The 24289-nt window shown below is 42.9% G+C and overlaps 1 protein-coding gene across 2 annotated transcripts in view; it reads right to left on the minus strand.

Annotated features, from left to right (window-relative positions):
• LOC141049742 (alpha-2-macroglobulin-like protein 1) overlaps positions 1–24289 on the minus strand; it is a 215348-nt gene that overhangs the window by 169224 nt on the left and 21835 nt on the right. For both annotated transcript variants that reach the window (XM_073546464.1, XM_073546465.1), the window contains exons 2-7: positions 22215–22398; positions 17614–17785; positions 14302–14354; positions 8871–8891; positions 6940–7093; positions 6745–6829 (exon numbers count right to left, since the gene is read on the minus strand). In XM_073546464.1, the coding sequence (XP_073402565.1) occupies positions 6745–6829; positions 6940–7093; positions 8871–8891; positions 14302–14354; positions 17614–17785; positions 22215–22398 (669 nt within the window). The remainder of the gene's footprint in view (positions 1–6744; positions 6830–6939; positions 7094–8870; positions 8892–14301; positions 14355–17613; positions 17786–22214; positions 22399–24289) is intronic.

Genomic DNA, 24289 nt, shown 5'->3' on the forward strand with positions numbered 1-24289 from the left:
TCTGACATTCAATACAACCGAGCAGGTTCTCTTTACCTGGCTTTTGTCAGGGCGCTTTGGCCAACCATATCCTGTGATAGTGGATCCGCGGAGGAGGAGACGCATGTGGGTACATCCACTTTTGAGGCAACGACTCACAAGAGGTCATTTTCACTGCCTCTATTCGTCTCTGCGGGAGCATCCGGAAAAATTTTACCAGTACTGTCGAATGAGCATTTCCACATTTTATCGCCTCTTGGAGACAGTGCGCCCTGGGATCACCTTTCAGGACACTAGGATGCGCCAAGCCATATCTGCAGAGGAGCGACTTCTACTCACAATACGGTATGTACTCCACGACCACATTCTCTATGTTCATAATGTGTGTGTTAATTTATGTTTTTTGGCCTTCTTGGACAAAGTTTAATACCCTCATCTTCCTCAAAATATGTTTCACCTGACACAGCAGAATGTTACATCTAATATGTATTGCATATCACTTAGTCATTGTGCCACCAAATATGTGTGTGTTCTTCTCTATCATTCCCTACCAAGTTTGGTCGGCATGTAACTGATTTTTTTTTACTTTACCCATTCTAACCTGTATTATTTCTGTTGTTCTACAGCTTCCTGTCCGCTGGCCTGTCTTATGCCGCCCTCCACCATGAGTTTCTCATTGGAAAGTCAACCATTTCAGGCATAGTGAGGTCTACATGTGCAGAAATCTGGACAAAACTCCATCAGGTGGTCCTACCCGAGCCCAGGATGGAAGACTGGTTAAGGATTTCAAGGGACTTTGAGGAGGACTGCCAGTTTCCAAATTGTATTGGGGCCCTGGATGGCAAACATATCAGGGTGCGTAAGCGCCGAACTCAGGCTCCCAATTCTTCAATTATAAGCAATACTTTTCTGTTGTATTGTTGGCTCTGGTAGACCCTCAATACAAGTTTATAATTGTTGACATTGGGGCCTATGGAAGGACGGGAGACTCTAGAGTCTTCAATACTTCCATAATGGGTCGGCGGCTACGCACCAACCAGTTGGATCTCCCACCACCACGCCAGCTACCAGGCTCCCCCGAACAATCAGTCCCTTATGTCCTTGTGGCAGATGAGGCCTTTCAGTTATCACGTAATGTCATGAGGCCATATCCCCGGCGCAACCTTGACCACAGGCGCAGAATTTTTAACTTGCGCCTATCACGTGCTAGGCGACTGGTGGAGTGTTCCTTTGGGATTCTTTGTGCAAAATGGCGGGTACTCCAGTCTGCCATTCAGTTGAGTGAGCAAAATGTGAATGAAGTTGTGAAAGCCTGTGTTGTTCTGCATAACTTCACCAGGATACATGATTGTTCCTCCTCTGATGGTGTTGTGCGTAGGCCGGACAATGTGCGCAGGGTGAGACCACCTATCATCCCTCAACATAGACCGCTCTCTGGCCTCAAAGTGCGTGATATATTCACGAATTACTTTATCTCACCTGAGGGGGCAACTTCTTGGCAAGAGAATGCTGTGTCTATGTTATGATTTTTTTTTTTCAAAGTGTGTCTAAATATATATTACTCAAGCCTTGTTATGATTCTATGAGTGTTTCTTTGCATTGGTTGGTGTCTGTTAGTAAGTTGTGAGGGATAGTGAGAAATCACACAGAGACGTTAACTATAGTAGAAAAATTTTTAGTTTTGCCTTTTTTTTTTGGGTTTTGCTTAAAGGCAAACATAATTTTGCCATAACACAAATTTGGCAATGGCCAAAATGACCCTTTGGGCCTTCTTTAACTTGGTGTAACATTAACATTACAGAAAAAAACTGCAACAACCATTATGCAATAACAACATTGCTGCATGCCTACATTAACCTTGATTAGAATCATAGAATCATAGAATCGTAGAGTTGGAAGGGACCTCCTGGGCCATCTGGTCCAACCCCCTGCTCAAAGCAGGATTCGCTAAATCATCCCAGTCAGATGTCTGTTCAGCCTCTGTTTGAAGACTTCCATTGAAGGAGAACTCACCACTTCTCGTGGCAGCCTGTTCCACTCATTGATCAGTCTAACTGTCAAAAAGTTTTTTCTAATATCTAATCTGTGTCTCCTCCCATTCAGTTTCATCCCATTGCTTCTAGTCTTTCCTTGTGCAAATGAGAATAAAGTTGATCCTTCTACAATGTGACAGCCCTTTAGATATTTGTAGACAGCAATTAAGTCTCCTCTCAGTCTTCTCTTTTGCAAACTAAACATTCCCAAATCCTGCAACCTTTCCTCATAAGACAGGGTTTGCAGACCGGTCACCATTCTGGTCGCTCTTTTCTGAACTTGCTCCAGTTTGTTGATGTCTTTTTTAAAATGTGGTGCCCAAAACTGGACACAATATTCCAGATGAGGTCTGACCAAAGAGGAGTAGAGGGAAATAATGACTTCACGTGATCTAGACTGTATGCTTCTGTTAATACATCCTAGAACTGCATTTGCCTTTTTTGCTGCTGCATCACACTGTTGACTCATATTCAGTCTGTGATCTATTAGTATACCCAAGTCTTTTTCACATGTGCTGTCACTTAGCCCTATTCCTCCCATTCTATATATGCTTTTTTCATTTTTATTGCCCAGATGTAGTACTTTGCATTTCTCCCTGTTAAAAACCATTCTGTTAGTTACTGCCCACTTCTCCAGTTTATTTAAATCTTTTTGAATCCTCTCTCTCTCTTCTCTAGTATTAGCTATCCCTCCTAGCTTTGTGTCATCAGCAAATTTAATCAGTTTACCCTCAATTCCTTCATCTAAATCGTTGATAAAGATGTTGAACAATACAGGGCCCAGGACAGAGCCCTGTGGTACCCCACTTGAGACATTCTTCCAACTGGATGTGCAGCCATTTACGACCACTCTTTGGGTCCGATCACTAAGCCAGCTATGAATCCACCTAACAGTTGCCTTGTCCATTCCATACTTAGTCATTTTTTCAATAAGGATTGTATGAGAGACTTTGTCAAATGCTTTGCTGAAGTCAAGATATACTATATCTACAGCATTTCCTTGATCCACCCAATCAGTGATACCGTCATAGAAGGAAATTAAGTTAGTCTGACATGACTTATTAGTTACAAACCCATGCTGACTCTGTTTGATCACTTCATTCTTATCCAGGTATTGACTTACATGTTGTTTAATAATTTGTTCAAAGATCTTTCCTGGTATAGAAGTCAGACTCACCGGCCTATAGTTGCCTGGGTCCACCTTCTTCCCCTTTTTGAAGATAGGAACAACATTTGCTCTTCTCCAGTCTTCTGGCACTTCTCCTGTTCTCCAAGAATTTTCAAAGATTATGGAGAGTGGTTCAGAAATTTCTTCTGCTATCTCCTTCAGTACTCTGGGGTGTAATTCATCTGGACCTGGAGACTTGAATTCATTTAGGTTAGCTAAGTGTTTCCTCACTATCTTTCTGTTTATAGATATCCTGGATTCTTCTATTCCCTTAATAGGACAGTGAATAACAGTTGGTGTTACATTTCCTTTCTGAGAGAAAACAGATGCAAAATAGGAATTTAAAAGTTCAGCCTTCTCAACATCCTGTCTTACCATTTCATCATTTTCATCCTGTAAAAATCCTATAGCATCTTTGACTTTTCTTTTACTTTTGACATATCCCCAAAATCCTTTATTATTGCTTTTGACATCTCTTGCAAGCCTCAATTCATTTTCAGCTTTAGCTAATCTGATTTGTGCCCTGCAGATTCTGCAGACAGCATTATATTCTTCTTTAGATATGCCTCCCTCTTTCCATTTTATAAACATTTTTTTCTTCCTTTTTAGCATGTGCTTAAGTTCTGTGTTCACCCATCCTGGTTTCCTTAAATGCTTCCTTAAAGGCAACAAAGGGTGAGCTCCATCACCAAAATAAAGTCAATAAGATAACACTCACATTTCCTCATAATGTTTTCCAATCAGAGAAAGCTTCCACCATGACAGGCAAGGCTACCTCACATCTTTCACACAGATATTACCTGTCTGTAGAACAGACAATATTTAAGCATGCTATACTGGAAAGGATGAAAATACAAAACTCACTTGTTAACACATAGAGAGAGCGTGATATTGAGAATGCTGGTCGCCTCAAATTGCTTTACTAGACAATGCTAATAACAAAGTTGACTACTTAACTAAAGGCAAGCACGCCTTTCCTATGCATTAGCAAGTGATTAGTGTATTTTCATCCTTTCAGGTAACAGTATAGCGCATTTAAATCTTCTCTTTTATACACACATGTAATATTTGTGTGAAAGGCGTGAGGTAGCGTTGCCTGTCATGATGGATTGTTTCATATGTTTGGAAAACATTGTTTAAAAATGTGAGTGTTAAATTATGTTCTAAATGTTGGTGAAGGAGAACACCTGTTTTTTTGTCTAGATTAGAAGCACCAGTTATCTGTTACTGGACATCTCCAAACTTTTGATTCATAAATCCTCATATGTAGGGGAAGGGGAACGGGGAGGAACATGCTGGACATTGTGGCCAAGATCGCCCTGTGTGGGGCCATACTGTTGCCCATGATGCTGTTGTTGTCCAGCCTCCTGGGCCTGTTGGTGATACTGGCCAGAGTAATAATGATGATGGTGAGGGGCTTCTTGTTGGCTCTGGTAGGCCCGTGGCTCATACCCACCAAGATAGCCAGATCGTCCCCAACCAGGTTGGGACCAGCCTCCAACACTGGGTGGGTACAAGTGGCCATATTGGTGGGGTTGGCTTGATGAAGACATTTGGGGCTGCGGAATAGAAGGATGGGTAGGGGGAGGAAGGGGTTGAGGTGTTGGCCCACGTATTAGGGGCTGCTCAGACCCTGCTTGAGCAAGAATCTGTGTGGATGGTCTCATGCGCATTAAATTTCTTGGTGAGAGCTGCCACCTCTCCAGAAATTCAAACACCTCATATGGGGTATTGGGGGGGGTGCTTGCATCAAGCAGGATCTGAATACACCCCCTAATACGGAGCCTGACCTCACGGGTAAGGGCACGGAGATAAAGGGTGAGGCTACGTGCATAGGCCTCCTCACCATCATCTGTAGTGACTCTGGACAAGTAATTCAGCACCCCAGTGTCCACATTGGTCCTGCTCTCTTGAATGGTGACCTGGCGCCTTCTTCTTTTTCGCCTTGATGCTAGAGCAGCCTGTGGGGAGGGCCTGATCTGGGCAGTTGGGCTGCTGCTCAAATTGCCCATCTCTTCCAGGATGGGTGAGGTTGCAGCTGCAGACCGTCCTGGTGGTGTGTTGTGTAGGGCAGCCATTGTGTGTTCTGGTGAAGCCTCCTCTTCAGCCATCCTTCTTGTAGGGGGAGAAGATGGGCCAGCCACCTCATCCCCTACAGGATCTATAATGGGCTCTGCCTCTGAGGCCGTTCCTCGATCCGTAAGGTTGGATTGAGTTCTGTTATGAAATAGAACAGAGGCAAAAATACATCAATATTTTTGTCCCTGTAAAGTATTTGTGTAATGTTTTTGTGTCATGTGGTGTGAGGTATGTACTTACGGTCTCAGAGCCAGAATTGGGGCGAGGAAGTTCAGCCGGTCATAGTATATATATTTGCGCTTGACATGGCCAGCATCCCCACTCCTGGACTGCTGCTGGCGTTCCCGGCGGTACTGGTCCCGGATGCTTCTCCACCGTTTCATCACATCTTCCACTGCAATGTGACAGGAAAGATTGTCAAAATCAGATATTTGAGAGGTCACATTTTTAAACAGTAGTCTAGGCATGGGGCCTTATAGGGTGTGCGTTCTACCCATGGTGGCATATGTAATTGTGCCGATACCCAGGGTCTCATTAGCTCCCCTGAAACTAATTTTAGTGGCTAGGAGGATGAGGAGCTTGTGGCCTAACCCCTAATTATGGCTGTGTGAAGCCACGTGTCACATCCTAATGTAACGGCCTCATGAGGCTAATAAAAGTACTGCACAGGAAGGGGGGGGGGCTGATTGTAGATTCCTTTTATAGTGCGCGCTAACGTTAATTATATTTTTATGGTTGCACTTACGAATTTTATGCTGCTCATCACGTGGTCTGTCACCAAAGTCATGGTACATCTGGCGACAGATGTGCCTCCATGATGCCTCCTTTCTTGTGCGGTTCGCATAGTTTGCGTCGCGTGGGTCCCATATTTCTGGAAGCTCCTGCACCAGCACAATTAGCATCTCTACATTAATATATGTGGATGCCATGCTGCTGCTGTACTCCGTGGAGGCGTACTTCCTGGATGTCTGGAGCGCTTTTTGACCTCATTTGCATGTCTAGGCTTCCTGATGATGGATTGGCCCATTTCCTGTTCACCAGCCAAAAGACCTGCGTATTGCTCGCAGGTCACACGTGTGTTCCGTGTGTAATGCGTATTTTTTGCGCACCCATAGACTTGCATTGGCGTACTACGGGCGTAGTACGCTGACAATCGCAGCATGCTGCGAGTGGCACGGAGCGTAGGATACGGAGGAGAAAAATACGGCTGGTGTGAGTGACCCCATAGAGAATCATTTGTCCGTGTCTAATGCGTGCTTTTAGCGCCTCTCACTCTCCCGTATTCCTCGCCAGTGTGACTCCGGCCTAACTCTGGAACTCACTATCTCAATGTGTCAGATTGTCTTCCACAATTGAAGCCATCAGATGCATCCTGAAAACCCAACTGTACAGAAACATCTACAGCCGACAATAACAATATTAGCCAAAGCATTTTCTCTTTTGATTTGGAAACGATTTTGATCATGCATATTTTACTTCCCTTACCTGCCACACGTCTTTACTGTAAACGTTTCCATGCTTTTCAGTATACTATTCGGGAGCTCGAGAATAACTTCAAATTTTGGTAATACTATTAAGTAAAGTCAGAAAATACAAAAAAAGGCAAGTGATAAATATTTTACACCAGCACAATTCTGGAAAGTAAAAAAAAATCTGCTCAGGCTTTATGAAGTTCCTCACCATATTCTTCCACTTGAAAAGTATGGACTTTGTCTTTTACCTGGATGGAATATGTTCCAAGTAAGGGCTCAGTGGAAAGAGAAAAAGATAGATCAGCTATTCCTTGAGTAAGACTGACATTCAGCATCTGGCCAATCCTGTTTTTTCCTGGGTCCTATGGGAAAAAGAGAAACGTTTTTGTATTTTTTTTTACATTCTCAAAAAACATCTTGCTGCTGAACCCAATGTAGAGTTGTTTGTAAATGACCACTTGGTAGATTGGCTAATACTGTAGTGGACTGATCGTTCTTAAAGGGAATCTGTCAGTAGGATCATCCCTCCTAAGCCATTTATATGGGCTGTAGCAAGTTAAATAAAATGATACTTTGATGTCTGTGAAGGGATGTCTTAGATCAGAGAAGTCTTCGTTTTTCTTATTTATAACAAGCTGTTAAGCTCTATGGGCCAGACACAAATCTACCTGATAATCTCCCTCCAGAGTTTGTTTTTTTTTAAATAAAATTAGCATTAACAGTATGAGACATGTAATGCCTGACACTTTGCCATAATCACACATAGCTCTGCAGTTAGATCAGAGCTACCACAGTACAACAGAGGTGAACTTTGTCTCATTAGAGACATTTGCAGCAGCAGTTGTCCTTTCATACTGCTGTCTGCTCTGCTGCAAAGCTATGCTTGATTAAAACCAACACAGTAGAGCGGAGTTGAACCATGTCTCATTACAGGCACAACAAGCTAACTTGCAGTTGTTCTCTCACAGTGCTGAAAGGTCTGCTGTACTGCCCTCCCCCACACTGACTGCCTATGAGATGGAAGCTGAAGCACTATAAGAGGACAACTTCAACTGCCAATGTGTTTGCAATGAGACGAAGTTTACTTCTGCTGTACTGTGTTAGTTCTGCTGTACTGTGTTAGTTCTGGTCTTACTGCAGAGTTGTGTGTGAATATGAGAGCAAAGTGTCAGTCATTGCATGTCTCACACAGGTAATGCCCCATTTCGTTAAAAACAGTCATAGAGGCAAATTCTTATGGAGATCTATGTCTGGTCCATAGATCTTATCAGCTTATTTACATATAAGAAAAATGTGGATTTCTCTTTAATAAGACATTAGATCACAGATATCAAGCTGTCACTTCAACTTTCTGTGACATTCATACCCATGTAGATGTCTTAGGCTACTTTTACACATCAGTTTTTTTCTGACAGGCAGGATCCGGCTATTTGTTAAAAAAATGGATCCGGCGAAATCTGCTACCGGATCCAGTTTTCTCTCATTGAATTGTATTAGCACCGGATCGTGCCGCATGGCCTTCCGTTTCTTCCAGTTTTCGCTGGATCCGGCTAAATGTTTCATTCCGGCTTCTGGAAAAAAAGTCTCTAGTAACGTTTTTTGTCTGCGGCGAAAAACCGGACTGTGCTGGATCCAGCACTTCCGTTTTTTTGCTATAATGGAAGCCTATGGGCGCCGTAATGCGCTGGATCTGGAAAAAGACGGATCTGGCCACTGGATCCGTTTTTTTAAGTCTGCACATGCTCAGATCCAATTGGCCAGCCCCCAGGAAACAGATATAAACCTGCTAGACGGATCCGGCAGAAAAACGGATCCGTTTCTTCAGTTCTCCAAAATTTACGCCGGATGCATTTTTTTAACAAATAGCCAGATCCTGCCTGTTAGAAAAAAACTGATATGTGAAAGTAGCCTTAAAAGGGTTGATACCACTGACAATTTCCCTTCAAGTGAACTATACTACTATAATATACAATACAGATAAAAACACAAGCCCGATTAAGAACAGAAGCCATACTGGTGTTGTGAACAGAACCTTACTGCAGTCAAGAAAATGTAGCTATACCCCTTTTCAGGTACCTAATTGTAAATGCTAATATATTTCAATCTGTTATAACAGCAAATCCTCATGATTTTTATTACCTGTAGTTCGACAAGTGGAAGCTGAAAAAGAAACAGTGATTAGTGTTAAAAATACACAAGTGATCATTTTGATATTATGCAGCATAATACACAATATTTTGAAATAGATACAATGAAGATGTTATCCACTACTATGAGATTCATTAGGTATCCTTAACATAAGTTATCAATATCAGATCGGTGGGTGTTCGACATCCAGCACCCACACCAATCAGCTGTTGCCAGATGGATCGAAATGATGTATAGACCAGAGCTGCACCGCTTCGTTCCATTTATTCTTATGGGAGTGACAAATACCACCTAAGCGCAGCTCTTGGCTTTCTCTGGCTGTCCCATTAAGACTGATTAGATGTCAGTGTGCATGATCGACCATCATTCCATCTATGATTGAGTTTTCATAGCCCCAGTTCTCAAGATTGGTGGGGTTCCCAGTGGTTGGCCGCCCAGGGATCAGAAAATGTTCTCCTTTCCCATGTTTTGGCCATGTAGATCCCGCTATGGCACTGGGGTGTTTTGGCCTCAGATTCCATGGTTGGTGTTTAAGTAGACATTGATGGGTCTTTTGGAGTGTGGGAATACTGAATTGTTCAAATGACTCTGAGTGGCTAATGATATATTTAGATCTTTTACCGAGACACAGACCTCTCATCTATGGCTGTGTGTGCGAAAATTCAAAGGGTCTGAGATTATTGACTTCACAGATGGAGTGACCATGAAGGTTCTGCAAACTCAAATCCACAATACCTGAGGAGGTATTTTTTTAAATTATTACTGTACCTAACAGAACCAAAATTGCTTCTCTGCTCAAAGTGGAACTGTTTCACTAACATTCAGAATCCATGCATTTCAGGTGCGAAAAATTGATATATGAGTTGAAGTTTGATACCTCAACCCTTCATGGCCACCAGGTCATACAAAATGAATATATATGTTGTGTAGTGATGAGCGTGTATACTCATTACTCGAGATTTCCTGAGCATGCTCGGGTGATCACCGAGTATTTGGATGTGCTCAGAGATTTCGTTTCTGTCGCCGTAGCTGCATGATTTGTGGCTGCTGGACAGCCTGAATACATGTGGGGATTGCCTGTTTGTTAGGAAATCCACACATGTATTCAGGCTGTCTAGCAGCCGCAAATCATGCAGGTACGGCAGCAGAAACTAAATCTCTGAGCACATCCAAATACTCGGAGATCACCCAAGCATGCTCGGGAAATCTCGAGTAACGAGTATACTTGCTCAGTTGTGTCCTTCAATGTTATTATGCTTCAGTGACTAGCAAGGCTATGTGCACACGTGTGGATTTTTTGCGGTATTTTCTGCGGCAATTCCGCAACTCCCTGCCGCAGGAAATACGTGAGAAATCCGCATGCGTAATTCCTGCGAAAAATTAACGTTTTGCAAGCGTATTTAGCTTGCAGAATGCTAGCGTTTTCCAAGCGATCTGTAGCATCACTTGGAGAACTGATTGACAGGTTGGTCAAACTCGTCAAACATAGTGTTTGACAAGTGTGACCAACTTTTTACTATTGAGGCTGTAAAAGATAAATGTTAAAAATAATAATAAAAAAAAATTGTGATATTCTCACCTTCCGGCATCCCACGCAGCGTTCCCAGGCCTCAGCGATGCTCCCGACAAGTCCCGTCCCCAGCGATGCCTTGCGACACTGCTACGTCACCACACGTCATTGTCGCAAGGCATCACTGGGACCGGAAGATGCCGGAGCGTGGCTGACAGGCGGGAAGGCTGCAGGGGTCGCAGGGAGGTGAGAATATTCGAACGCCGACAGGAAAAATGGAACGCCCACAGGGCTGGGGGGGTACCGGGCCTTTCAGGCTCTTTAAATGGGAAGTGTGTCACAGTGGTGATGGTGACCCGGTCCGTGGCCCTGGGTATCCAATGTAGATGATGGAAGTTCAGATGAAGGGGAAAATGGTAGGATAATTAATAGGAAAAGGGAAATCATGACGCCACCTGTGGTATTCGGCAATGCAGGTGTTAAGCCGACGCTGCTCTGCAGATCCTCTGGGACGGTGTTTGGGCAGCGGGGATGTTAAAGCTCTCCACAGGTAGAGCTGTGTCCCAGGGCAATTGAGCCGGTGACGGTGATGGTGTTTGCTGTGTGAGGCAGGCAGTTGTAAAATAACTCCAAGAACACAGGTGCAGTTTCTGTGTTTTTACTCACAAGTTTCGTGTACACATTGGACCACTTAGTGCTGCTTCCTCCAAGGGAGGGGTCCAGCAAACTTCCTGGCAGATTGGGTACACCTTTCAGGACTTCTCCTTGTGTCTTCTATCAAGGTCGTGTCTCTGCACTGAATTCTCCTTACTTTGCCTGCCTTGCGCCTCACAAGTAGTGCCCCCAGCTGGTAGCCACGGATCTCCTCAGGTGACGTGGGTCAGGCCCCGAGGTCCGTTACTCATACCGCTGCCTTTTGGAGGGTGCTTGTGGCTGTGGCTGAGGCACTTAAAGTTACCTCAGCCTCCGGCTTCCCAGCTGAGTCCTGTAGTCCTCCACTAGCTTCAGGGGCCGGCTCCCTCGCTCTGGCCTGGTCCTTCCCTTCTAGGATGCGGGCACCACAGGTGGCCAGTCGCACTACCTGTGCCCCTAGGACCCCTTCTTCCCAGTCCAGGAGCGTGGTTAAGATGTTTCTCTCTTTTCCACCCACAGTCCTCTACAGCAATCCTGCTCTCTTGCTGGTCCTGTCACCGACTGACTAGTTTCTGGAAGGATCTCTTTACCTCAGAACTAGTTCCTCCCACCAACTGTCACCTTTCTCACTCTGATTGGATGCCTAGCTATCACTCCACTTCTAAGCTCCTCCCACTCTACCTACCATTCTCACCTGTCTCCAAACACCCTTTCCTGGCCAGTCTGGTGTGTATTGGGTGCAAGTGATAGGAGTCCTGTGTGGTGTTCCCTCCTTACCTAAGTGTGGATGAGGTGCAGTACCTCTGTGGTGCCACATTATCAAGAATTTTTATTTTAATTCTTTTTTAACAGGGATATGGTACCCAGGGCCTGGAGGAGAGTCTCCTCTCCTCCAGACCGTGGGTACCATCCGCACATTTTCCGTTTACTTTGAGCATGGTGGGCATAGCCACATGCGGAAAGTAAATGGAACAATGCATTCCTATGTATGCGGAATTGCCATGATTCCGCAAAAAGAATGAGCATGCTGCGTTTTTTTCCGCGATGCGATTTTGCCGTGGAGAAATACGCAGCATTAGCACAGCATGTGCGGAATGCTACTGAATTCATTGGGTTGCGGATTTTTAGCGTTTACGCAGCAAAAAACATGGCAAAAACGCTAAAAATCCGCAAAGTGTGCACGTAGCCTAAAAGTTACTTGTGAGGTGTGAAGTCCTTGAACGAAACCCCATATTGCTGCAACAACCACTCTGGCTGATTACAGTTTTAATTTTTTATTTTTTTTTAGATTTTATCTATAGCATGTTTATCCTTTTTCCATTCCAACTCAAACCCTGACAGCGGCATTTAACATGCACGCGCAGGAAGCGCGTCATTACCTTCTACCATTGGCACCAGGGGTCAGCAGGACCCCTGTGGTTGTCATTGCTGGATTGCTATGAGTGCCACCTGGTGGTCGTCGCTCATAGCAAGTGAGCATATCTGCTACATAAAGCAGGTCTCCAGCCCTGCTCTATGTAGTGGAGGTGATCGGACAAGTGCAGCTTCTAGTTTCCCATGGAGACTAATGAAGCAAGTAAAGAAAAATGTTTTTAAAAATATAAAAAAATAAAAAAAATAAAAGTTCAAATTAACCCCCTTTTGCCCCATTAAAAAAGGAAAACAATATAAAAAAATCAAATATACACATATTTGGTATCATCGTGTTCATAATTGCACTATCTGTCAATATAAAAGAATAATTAATCCAATCGGTGAACGGCGTAACGAGAAAAAAGAAAATGCCAGAATTACGTTTTTTGGTCGCGGCAACATTTCAATAAAATGCAATAACAAGTGATCAAAAGATCGTATCTGCACCAAAATGGTATCAATAAAAACATCAGATCGGTGCACAAAAATAAGCTCTCACCCCAGATCCTGAAAAATGGAGATACTACGGATCTCGGAAAAATGCAACTTTTTTCTTTTAACAAACTTTGGAATTTTTTTTCACCACTTAGATAAAAAAGAACCTAGACATGTTTGGTGTCTATGAACTCATAACGACCTGGAAAGTCATAATGGCAGTCAGTTTTAGCATTTAGTGAACCTTTTAAAAAAGACAAACAAAAATACAAGTGTGGGATTGCAGTTTTTTTTTCGCAATTTCACCGCACTTGGAATTTTTTTCCCATTTTCTTTTAGATAACATGGTAAAACCAATGGTGTGGTTCAAAAGTAAAACTCATCCCACAAAAAATAAGCCCTCACATGGCCATTTTGACCAAAAAAATAAAAAAAATTGGCTCTGGGAAGAAGGGGAGCAAAAAATGAAAATGCAAAACCAAAAATACGTGTAAGCTGTAGCCGGCAAGGTGAACTATTATCTTACGTGTTTCGGAATTCGCGGATTCCTTCATTTGATGAAGGAATCTGCGAATTCCAAAACGCTTAAGATAATAGTTTGGTCCTTTCAGCGTTCCTTAGCCAGTCACGTGACATTTCACGTGACCGTGACATCACGTAAGGTCCTGCAAGCTTTCTGCTTCACCTTGTCAGCTACAGCTTACACGCGGTGCCTTTACCGCTACATATTAGCGGCTGGCACGCGGTAAACGGGACGTCTGTCACCGGCCGGGACAGCGTCCAATACCCAAGACATCACCTTGTGTTTGAAACAACTGGAAATCCATATCCCTATCTGGGCTGCGGCATACATCGGTGTTTCTTCATTGGATCTTCACAATCAAGAACTCTCTATCGCCTTATGTGAGTTTAAGGTAATTTTAGACCTCCGTATTACCTGGCATCAGTAGTCATCTGACTTTTAATTATAACTATTGCTATCTAATAACCGATGCCGGCATTGCGCTGCATGTATTGTTATAAACCTCACTGCTGTGCAGGTCCTCCAAAGAATTTTGTTTTTTAAATTATTTTTATAATAGCTGCAGGCATTTTTGTGTGTGCATTTATATAAACCTCACTGCTGTGTAGGTCTTATGACATATTCCTTTTTTCCGGATACCACTCTAGCGCAAATAACATAATTATTTTATTTGATTTATGTATGCTTTGGACAAACTAGGTGGTTTTGTCTTATTATTTGCTGCTCAGGATTCCGGTGTAATAGCGCTTAGGGCCCCTGATATTTGTCTTATTTATTACAAAACCAAAAATACCCCTGGTCGTTAGGGGGTTAAAATCTATTGCTAGATGTGTGAAGAAAACTAGAAGAATGAACAAAGCATGAGCCTCATAAGTTATCCAGAGCTTGTGTATTTATACACAACTTACCTCTATTTCTTCAGGTTGGAAGTTACTGTTAAGTGACACAATGCGAAATTTTACTGTGAAAAGACAACACACAATAATTATATAGGGCACCCATGTTTAAGATTTGTTAGTTGTCCTTTACAAGACAGCTCTTTCCACAAGGGAGAAATAGAAGTCCCATAAGACTAATTGTGAAGAAACGACATTGCATCTTAATTACCCAGACAACTATTTCAAGCAAACCAAGAAGAATAGACTATTATTTATACTTTTGCTTGTGTAAGCCTGTAATATTGACTTAAAACCATCCCTCGCCATTTCAGAACCTTTCATAAATGTAACCCTCAAACTTTTATGGTGAGGGGTATTGATTGCATTCATTTGGTGATTCGAGCAGGCAATTATAAAAAAGCATTGGCCCAAAGAGAGGCCAAATGGATTGTCACTCTGGACACAGTGACTCCGAGGGGCCTTATTGAGTCCCTGAGTTTTGCTTCTTTCATTTAATTACGTTTTGTTTCTTATTTCTTCTGCATCCATTATTGCATATTTTTCCAGTATCTCTGGTGGTTTTTATGTCTTTTTAACATGTTTATGTTTTTTATTACCCTTTAGTCACTTTTTCATATTCTTGGGCTGCTGTGGATCTTATGGACCTTTCCAACTTATGTCATGGAAGAATTTCCCCTACTCTTCGGGATATGAGGATTTTCTATCTGCAATCAATGAAAGAACCAATCATCATTTTTCGTTTCTATCTATATAAATTTATAAATTTTGCTCCACTGTTGAATTATTATTATAACTTGCTGTTATGATGATAGGCGCGGCCCGCTCATGTTAGCAGATGGTGGCTATTTGTCTTCTCTATGATACGTTTTTTTTAGGTCATTCGGTTTTTATATATTTTCTCCCTGTTTCATTATCAATTGTCTAGATCGCCTTATAATGTCTTTATTCTTATATGAGGCACTGTTACTAGCAGTACTTACTGTACGTATTCGATCTGATCATTCGGCGGCGTGCATGCGCTCTGTGCCCCCCTGCTGTCCTCTCCATGGTGACCGGTGTCTCCAGTGCCTCCGACGCAGGTGCGGTGGTCTCCAGCCCCGCGCGTGAGCTCTGACACCTGACGCTGGCCGTCTTGTCTAAAGACCTGGCAGTAGCATGGCGCATGTGCCATTCTCTGCCGTCTGATTGGCCCACAGAGGCCATGTGACTGCACTCGTCACCATCACCAGGGATACAAAAGGTCCTATTCATCCCCCCTTACCTCCTTGAGAAAGCGTCCGGTGTGTGTGTGCTAAACGCGCGTCGGGGGTCACCTCTTGGATCTGGCCACATGTGCACCCATTGGTAAGCCGCCCTCATTACATCTTGGTATGCCTGCTTAATAATGTTTTTCTCCTCTTGGGTGGCATTTATCATCTTAGCTTACATCACACATCTCAGTGGTGATCTGCCCTCGTTTACAATACATGCATTTTGTATGACTAGGTTACTATTTACCATGGGCAAGACTCACTGCGATGTTTAGGAGTATTGGTGCACATGTTTTATTTGCACTTTCCCCCTCCAGTTCTTCCTGTTAGTCGTTCTTGCGTCTGCAATTTTGCTGCTACTTTTATGATTTGTCTGTGCATGTGATAAATAAAATTTTGCATTTTTGAATCATTATCAATCGAATCCTTTATTCCTTTTTTCCTCCTTGGTCTTTTGTAAGCTGATATTTGATATAACATAGTGTGGTTTTACCTTTGATGACTAGTGATGTTTGCTGATTTGCTAATTATGCATTGTGTTAGGGAGTCAGTTTGTTGACTTCAAAAGCAGAGAGGGAAAAACGATGCAAATAGATTAAATAATCAAGTAATGCTACTTGATCTCATCACCATTCTTCCCCTTATCTGTGATGCTGGACTGAAGGACACTTGTTAAATCTAAAAATAGGTTACATGCCTCTGTATAAAGAGACTCAAAGAGAGAGACTGAGAGGGACAGCCAGAGATTCTGCCAAGACATCCATATATCCAAAGGCCCAGAGACAGGACAGCAGCCAATATCATGGCTCCATCACGAGGCACACGGATCTATTATTCCACAGGAAACAGCCTAGGGGTTATTGGCCCCGGTTGGAAGAACACAGATCTGCTCCATTGACCATCGCTGAACCATGGATACGTTTGGAGAAACCAGGTTGTAATCCTCGGATCAACTGGCCTTATACCTTGTATGGACTCAATGGACTGTCATCTTCCTACGCTTCTCATTACCTCCTCTCTGTATGAGTGCTACAGGTGGAGTAATCGTATCTGGAAGATGAAGCCAGGCTGTGATCCTCGGATCAACTGGACTTTTACCTCAATGGACTGTCATCTTCCTACGCTTGTCATTACTTGCTCTCTGTGTGCATGCCACAAGGGGGGTAGCTGACCCTGGAAGCTCTGACTTAACAGCTGCCATTATCCCAGTGAATAAGCGGAAGTGTGAGACCCTGTAATGTGCACCATCTTGGGGTATTTTGCTGGGACTGTTTTACGCGTTATCTGCCTATTTTGTGGTTCAATAAATTATTACCACAGTTTTACCCTCACCCTGTGTTGTCTGAGTATCGTTACACCCAAGTTAAAGGGAGAGCAGGCATTTGGAGGGATGTGTGCATGCCACAAGGGAGGTAGCCATCCCTGGAAGCTCTGACGTAGCAGCTGCCATTATCCCGGCGAGTAAGCAGAAGTGTGAGACTCTGTAATATGCACCATCTTGGGGTACTTTGCTGGGATTGTTCTACGTGTTATCTGCCTATTTTGTGGTTCAATAAAGCATTGCTACACTGTTTTACCCTCACCCTGTGTTGTCTGAGTAGCGTTACTCCCACGTTAATGGGAGAGCGGGCATTCGGTGGGATGATCCCTTGTCCATGCGGCTTCGGCTAGCGGACCCAGGGCGCCCGCCGACCTCCCATTTCTCCACACTAATCCATATCTGCTAAGCAATAGACTTCATGGGACCCAACAGAGGAAATTATACTGAAGGTCCAACCTGCATCTACACATGTCCAGGTTACATGTACACATATACATTGTTATAATTGTGCATACAGGACTTGACATTAATAGGCTCTAATAGGTTATCAGGCCTTTTATACCTGGACCTTTGGAAAGTTCAGGTATAAAAGACCCAATTTTGTATTTAAACTTCAACCTACCAGAATATACTCTAATACACTACTGGAGAAGTCTGACCTTGTTTGAGACATTGGGCATTATATCAGTCTACATCTACACCAATAATAAGACGTCTTTCCATTTATTAATCTTTAATACCCAAGTTTACCAGTTTGGCCAGGTTTATATAAAGATTTGTCAGTCTGGATCAAAATTTGAGCATCCATCATCCTTTTCTTTTCAATATCAACTCTTCTGCTTTCATGGATCAACTCATCATCAGTCTGAATGGAAAGGAATATTGTACCGATTTGACGAATCATGTCCAGTTCATTAGGGATCTGTAAAATGATAGAAAAGTACAAATACCTATATATATGCCAGAACTATATAATAAACAAAATTTATAGGGTTATTTCAAAGATAGTAAGTTATACTTTATCCACAGGATTGGGGATTACTTACTCTTCGCTGAGGGCAATGAGGTCCCATTGAAGAGCAAGTTGGATCACTGGCTGGTTCTCTGGATCACTGGCGACCCAGCTGTTGGACTCCTGGCCATCAGTATTTAATCTATTATCTTAAGGATAGGGAATAACTTACAATCTTGAAATTTACCTTTTTAGACACAAGACCATTGAAAGGGAACCTGTCACTTGATTCATGATGCCCAAACCACTGGAAACATGAATCAGAATCTGGCTGCGAGATTGTAGTCATCCAGCTTATTTCTATGGAATGCTCTGCTGTTTAATGAGAACATGGTTTTAGGCAGAGACCGGACTAGTCCAATGCATTTCCCAGCTGGCTTCCCAAGACTGACTGTGTGTACAGAGACAGATAAAGCTAGTGGCCGAGCTCCTTCCTCCTCCTCTTTTATTTAGACTCCTATCAGTAGCAACTGCCATCTTCTATCTCAATAATCTAACAATCTGTTTTCACTAAATACAGATTTTACCCATTAATTGAAAAATGTGAAAATTACTGAGGAGTCCTGGAGGATAAAAAAAGCAGATTCCAGATTTCTCTGATGAGATATATTACAAAGTTGCGCATTCCCACATGTACTACTGATTTATGAAATAAAAATTAAAATGACGGCTAATCTTTAAGGATTTATGGATTACCCAATGATTCCTATTTCCTGCAGATTTTCTTGTGCCATCGGGCAGTCACCACAACATAAAAAGTACCCTCCAAGATGAGGGATTACAGCAACACAAAAAAATAACAAAAAAATATTTTTTGTAATCATCGCATTGTACTTTTCTGAATGATCTTTTTGTCCGGATTTTAAAAAATGTATAGTTTTTCTGTAGCACGTAAAGTTTCCATGGAGCAGCATCATTATTATAAGGTATAGGAAATATACTGGCGACATTAAGAAAACAGTAATCTACATATCAGAAAAATATGCTTCATTTTACAACCAAAATCATTTTATTTTTATTGAACCAAAATAATTTCACATGCAAAATAAAAACCAAAATATGAACAGAAATTAAAAGTGCTTGACATTAGACTGTCGTTGATACGATTTTTCAGGGTTGTCCCTATATAACATCCAACAATAATCTGACAGCATTGAGTAATTCCAAAAACCCTGGTAGCGGTGTTCCATTACTTTAATGTCCTGACGAAACCGCTTGACTTGTTCATCACTTACATCCCCAAGATTTTGAGGTAAGAAATCTAAATGTGAATGCAAAAAGTGCATTTTCACAGACATTCGACATCCAAGACACTGGTATGCATGTAGCAGTTCCTCAACACCTTCAACATATTCTGATACAGGAAAGATGTATATCTGTGTACCGTGTTAGCCAGTAGATAGAAAAATATTCAGAATTGAGAGACCTCAGTGGTTGATACCTTTTAATGGCTAACTGAAAAGATGGTAACACATTGCAAGCTTTCGAGACTACTCAGGTCTCTTCATCAGGCATAGACTAATACAAAATCTGAAGAATCACATATTTATACACAATACAGCACAGAAAAAATGCAATAGATGAGACAAGTGACGTGAAGCTGAATTATGATTATGGGAGAGGGAGAAACATAAATATTGCTCCAGTTCATAGATAAGGAGTGACAACACTCTCCTAAGACCTTGTGGGGGCATCACAACACATTAGGAGACCCCAATCTGAGGACAATAAAACATCCGGACTCCTTATCTATGAACTGGAGCAATATTTATGTTTCTCCCTCTCCCATAATCATAATTCTGCTTCACGTCACTTGTCTCATCTATTGCATTTTTTCTCTGCTGTATTGTGCATAAATATGTGACCCTTCAGATTTTGTATTAGTCTAGCCTGATGAAGAGACCTGAGTAGTCTCGAAAGCTTGCAATGTGTTACCATCTTTTCAGTTAGCCATTAAAAGGTATCAACCACTGAGGACTCTCAATTCTGAATATTTTTCAACATATTCTGGAGATTTTTGTTTTCCTAAGGCTAGTTTCACACTAGCATTTATGAGCGCAGCGACGGCCTGCGCACGGCCACCGCTAAGCCCTGCCCCCTGCCGCGCCCCGCCGGTAGCTCCGCCCACCGGCGCATGACGCTGCATGCGCCCTGCGTCCCCTATCTTTATCACAGGGGGCGCAGGCCGTGCGCAGTATGCGTTTGGCGGCGCATGCGCCTTTTTGATGGTGCGCCGACGCAACCAAACTGCAGCAGATAAAGATAAAGATAGGAGACGCAGGGCGCATGCAGCGTCATGCGCCGGTGGGCGGAGCTACCGGCGGAGGCGCGACAGGGGGCAGGGCTTAGCGGCGGCCGTGCGCAGGCCGTCGCTGCGCTCATAAACGCTAGTGTGAAACTAGCCTAAGAATTTCCTAAGTAGATATCTCCCCAGAGATTACAGAGGCAGCTTGTATTTAGAATTGATTTTCCTGAGGTAATATGGTAGATAACTATATACAATTGTGAGGTAAACGAGATAGCCTATTCCTTACAGATGAACATTTGCGGACCGGCAGATTCTTAGTGTGATATTGGCTGCTTTCAGACTCTCTCTGTGGAGACCCTCACTCAGTTACACCTCAGTGGCTGAGCTGTTTTTTTTCCTCTAAGGCGACTTGCCATCCCAGAAATGCAGTGAAAATCTCTCACGATGGCGGCTGTCCGCTGCCTTCCCTTCTATCTCCCTGTGGCAGGGCTCAGATCCCTGTAGAGGCCTGTCTCCTGTCAGAGTCTCACATACCAGCCCTTGCTGCCATCACCATCCTTTTCTGACTGACTCAAATCTTACCGCCTTATAACAGTTAGCTCCTCTCCATAACATGTGACTTTCCGAGATGCAGTCATTGGTTGACTGCACTGTCAGTACTGCTTCCCATAAAACTCACTAAAACCCTCACTGTAAGAAAATTTATAATTAAGACAAGCAAAGAAATGGGAACATAGGAAAAACCACATACCGTATATACTCGAATATAAGTCGAGTTTTTCAGACCCCTTTTTGGGCTGAAAAAGACCCCCCTCGACTTATATTCGGGTCACGGTTCAAACTTACCTGGTCCCCGTCGTCTCCGCGTTCCCCGGTATGTGTCTGCGGTCCCCTGCAGCCTGTCAGTGTCCTGGCGGCGGCGGTGTTACAAGTCGCTGTGCGCTGCTCTCTCCCAGCGCTCCGCTCTCTCCCAGCGCGCCGCTCTCTCCCGTCCTCCGGCAGTGACGTGCAGGGGGCGCGATGACGTGGATAGCACACGCCCTCTGCCTGAGTCACTGAAGAGCCGGTAACGCTCAGGAGCAGCTGTCAGCAACGGAGGTGAGTATATAGTGTTTTTTTTTTTTTTTTTAAATTTCAGCAGGGGCAGCAGCAACATGATAGGATTACGGTACCGGTAATCCTATCACTTGGCCAATAAATCATGCACTGTGCAGTATTTATGGGGGCATACCTGTTGTGCAGCATTACGGTATTTGGGCCACCATTACTCACTGTGCAGCATTTATGGGGGCATACCTGTTGTGCAGCATTACGGTATTTGGGCCACCATTACTCACTGTGCAGCATTTATGGGGGCATACCTGTTGTGCAGCATTACGGTATTTGGGCCACCATTACTCACTGTGCAGCATTTATGGGGGCATATGTTCTGCAGCATTACGGTATTTGGGCCACCATTACTCACTGTGCAGCATTTATGGGGGCATATGTTCTGCAGCATTACGGTATTTGGGCCACCATTACTCACTGTGCAGCATTTATGGGGGCATATGTTCTGCAGCATTACGGTATTTGGGCCACCATTACTCACTGTGCAGCATTTATGGGGGCATACCTGTTGTGCAGCATTACGGTATTTGGGCCACCATTACTCACTGTGCAGCATTTCCCACCCTAGACTTATACTCGAGTCAATAAGTTTTCCCAGGTTTTTGAGGCAAAATTAGGGGGGTCGACTTATACTCGGATCGACTTATACTCGAGTATATACGGTACGTTGAAAATGCAGAAACATAACAACAAAAATACTTCTATCTCAGAAACTTTATGTGATAGAGCAAAACTAAGCATATTTTTGGAATCAGCACATCAAACTTCATAAAACCATAAAACAGACATATTACCTTTGATGATTTTTTTGTGTTGACCAGTGTAATTTTGGTGTATTGCTCCACCTCCTCCAGACCCTCCACTTAGCACAATACAGTATATACAGTATGTGTTCCCTAACCTTCTTCTGTAAACATATTAAACATAATATATTTTATATTTCCTTACTAAATTAGCACAAAAAAGAAAATATTATTGTACCTGGAAAGAATTGCAGGAAAATGATGAACTCTCCTGGAATAGTTTAGTTAACAAGGGTGTGGTCTTTCTTCCTATTGTTAGGGTAATCATGACATTGCTATCTCCCTTCATATCTTCTAAATGCAAGCAGATATGATTCTGAAGATTAAAGTACATCGTGCTAGGGAACATGAGAGCATAGTGTCTAGAAGACAATAAAAGAAGTACACACATAAGCAACAATTAAGAACACATGAAACATTCTGATGTGAACATTCTATTTACTTGCATCAAATATATTTTCTAAAGTTCTAGGCTAAGAATGATCTATGATTGGGTGACTCCCACCCCCATGACCATTATCATCAATGACATTATTACATAAGTTTACGTCTGCACTGTCAAGCATGATGCATACAAGAGCTTATATTTTAGTAATTCTAGGGTATATGCTAGTAGAAGATACTGTACATTCTAGCGCCTTCTATTGTCTACATGACAGGGTTCTATCGGTTCTACTTTTACTTGACATATCCTGAGAAGATTGACATACCACGACCGGCTTTGAAAAAATATAAAAAACAAGAATTTTTAATACTCTGTCAGGAGATGTTTATATTTTATGTGTCTTTATGTGGTCATCTACTAATTCTAGCCTGTCAAAGGTCTTGTTAGCATGTTTCGATAATGCATTGAATTTGTGTAATGGAAACTGAAGTCCATAATAAGATTTGCTGAAAGGTGGGATACTTACATTAGCCTCAGGAAAGCAGTTGAAAAACCAAAGCAGAGTGTGAAAACTAAAAATGATCACATCAAGTTTAATGTACAGTAGCTGGCTAGGATGGCAATGGGGCAAACTAGATTTTGGTTTGATGGCCAGACTATTAATGAGACCGACACACTGCACATTTGGAAATGGTGTATGAAGATACGATTGATGTTCTCCAGCAGAAGATGGGAGGAAAATTCTAGAACAAGTTTTGCAAAATATCCCACCCATTGCCTCCACTGTTCAGTTTCCTATATTCAGCATAACCAGCAGGTAAAGATAATATAATAGTAAAGGTATTAAAACCTAGTTTTTATTAGTAACATTAAAATAAGAAAATATGACTAGAGTAGAAGGAAAAAATACAATACCAACCAAACGTGTATAAAGTGCAAGTGCTCTCAAATGCCAGTGCTCTCAAATAAATGGTTCAATCTCACCCCTGTGTCCTGATGATATATCTCTCTCCAAGGTCTATACTAGCAGGTGTGAGGGTAAATAGGAGACTGGCACTAATATACTCTATCATGCCAAGTGTAAGACACCTGCCCTTACAAAGGCAGTATGTCACCGTTCCACCCATCAGGGTGTCTGGGATGCAATTACTGACAGCTCGGCCATCCAATCTGGTATGGGGTGTGCTTAAGCTGTCAGTACTTTGATTGACAGCTTGGCCATCCAATCTGGTATAGGGGGTGCATAAGCTATCAAAATGTTGATTGACAGCTCTTCTATCAATCTGAGACGTTGAGGCATCGGCAGTATCAAGGTGTTCACTATTCAAGGTAATCGCCATGCTTCCTAACTGAGCTGTCTCTCCCAGAACGCTGCCAGACTTACATTCAGCCTGTGAGGTTTGGGCTTCCCTGTGCCTACATTTCTGTATGCTTGATCTGTTACCTGATCTTGGACTTCGTTTTGACCATCCGACTGTTTAACCCCTTCTGCTCTCATCCATTCTCCTCCAGGTACTCTGACCTCGGAACATTAGCTGACAACGCTTTTGTCTCTTCCTTCTGTTTCTGACGCACCCTCCTGGCTTCTGACCTGGGACTCCTTTACGACTCTAACTCACGGCTTGACCTCGAGAAGTGACTAGTGTCACACAGTATCTAAGTGTGGTGCTGCACACTAAAAAAACCCAAATGACCCTCCCTACATGCTTCCTCCTTGGTGCCAAGGATTCTTCAGGGGAGACCCTAGATCAGGCTCACATGGTGTTACGCAGCATGTATGGAATGTGAGGTCTTGAAAGGAAATGCATAGGGAGGGTTTTTAGTGTGCAATACCACCCTGAAGCACTGCCCTTGTAAGGGCAGAAGTC

The sequence above is a fragment of the Dendrobates tinctorius genome, unplaced genomic scaffold (assembly GCF_039654945.1).
Source record: "Dendrobates tinctorius isolate UK_male_01 unplaced genomic scaffold, ASM3965494v1 ptg000147l, whole genome shotgun sequence".
Classification (NCBI taxonomy): domain Eukaryota; kingdom Metazoa; phylum Chordata; class Amphibia; order Anura; family Dendrobatidae; genus Dendrobates; species Dendrobates tinctorius.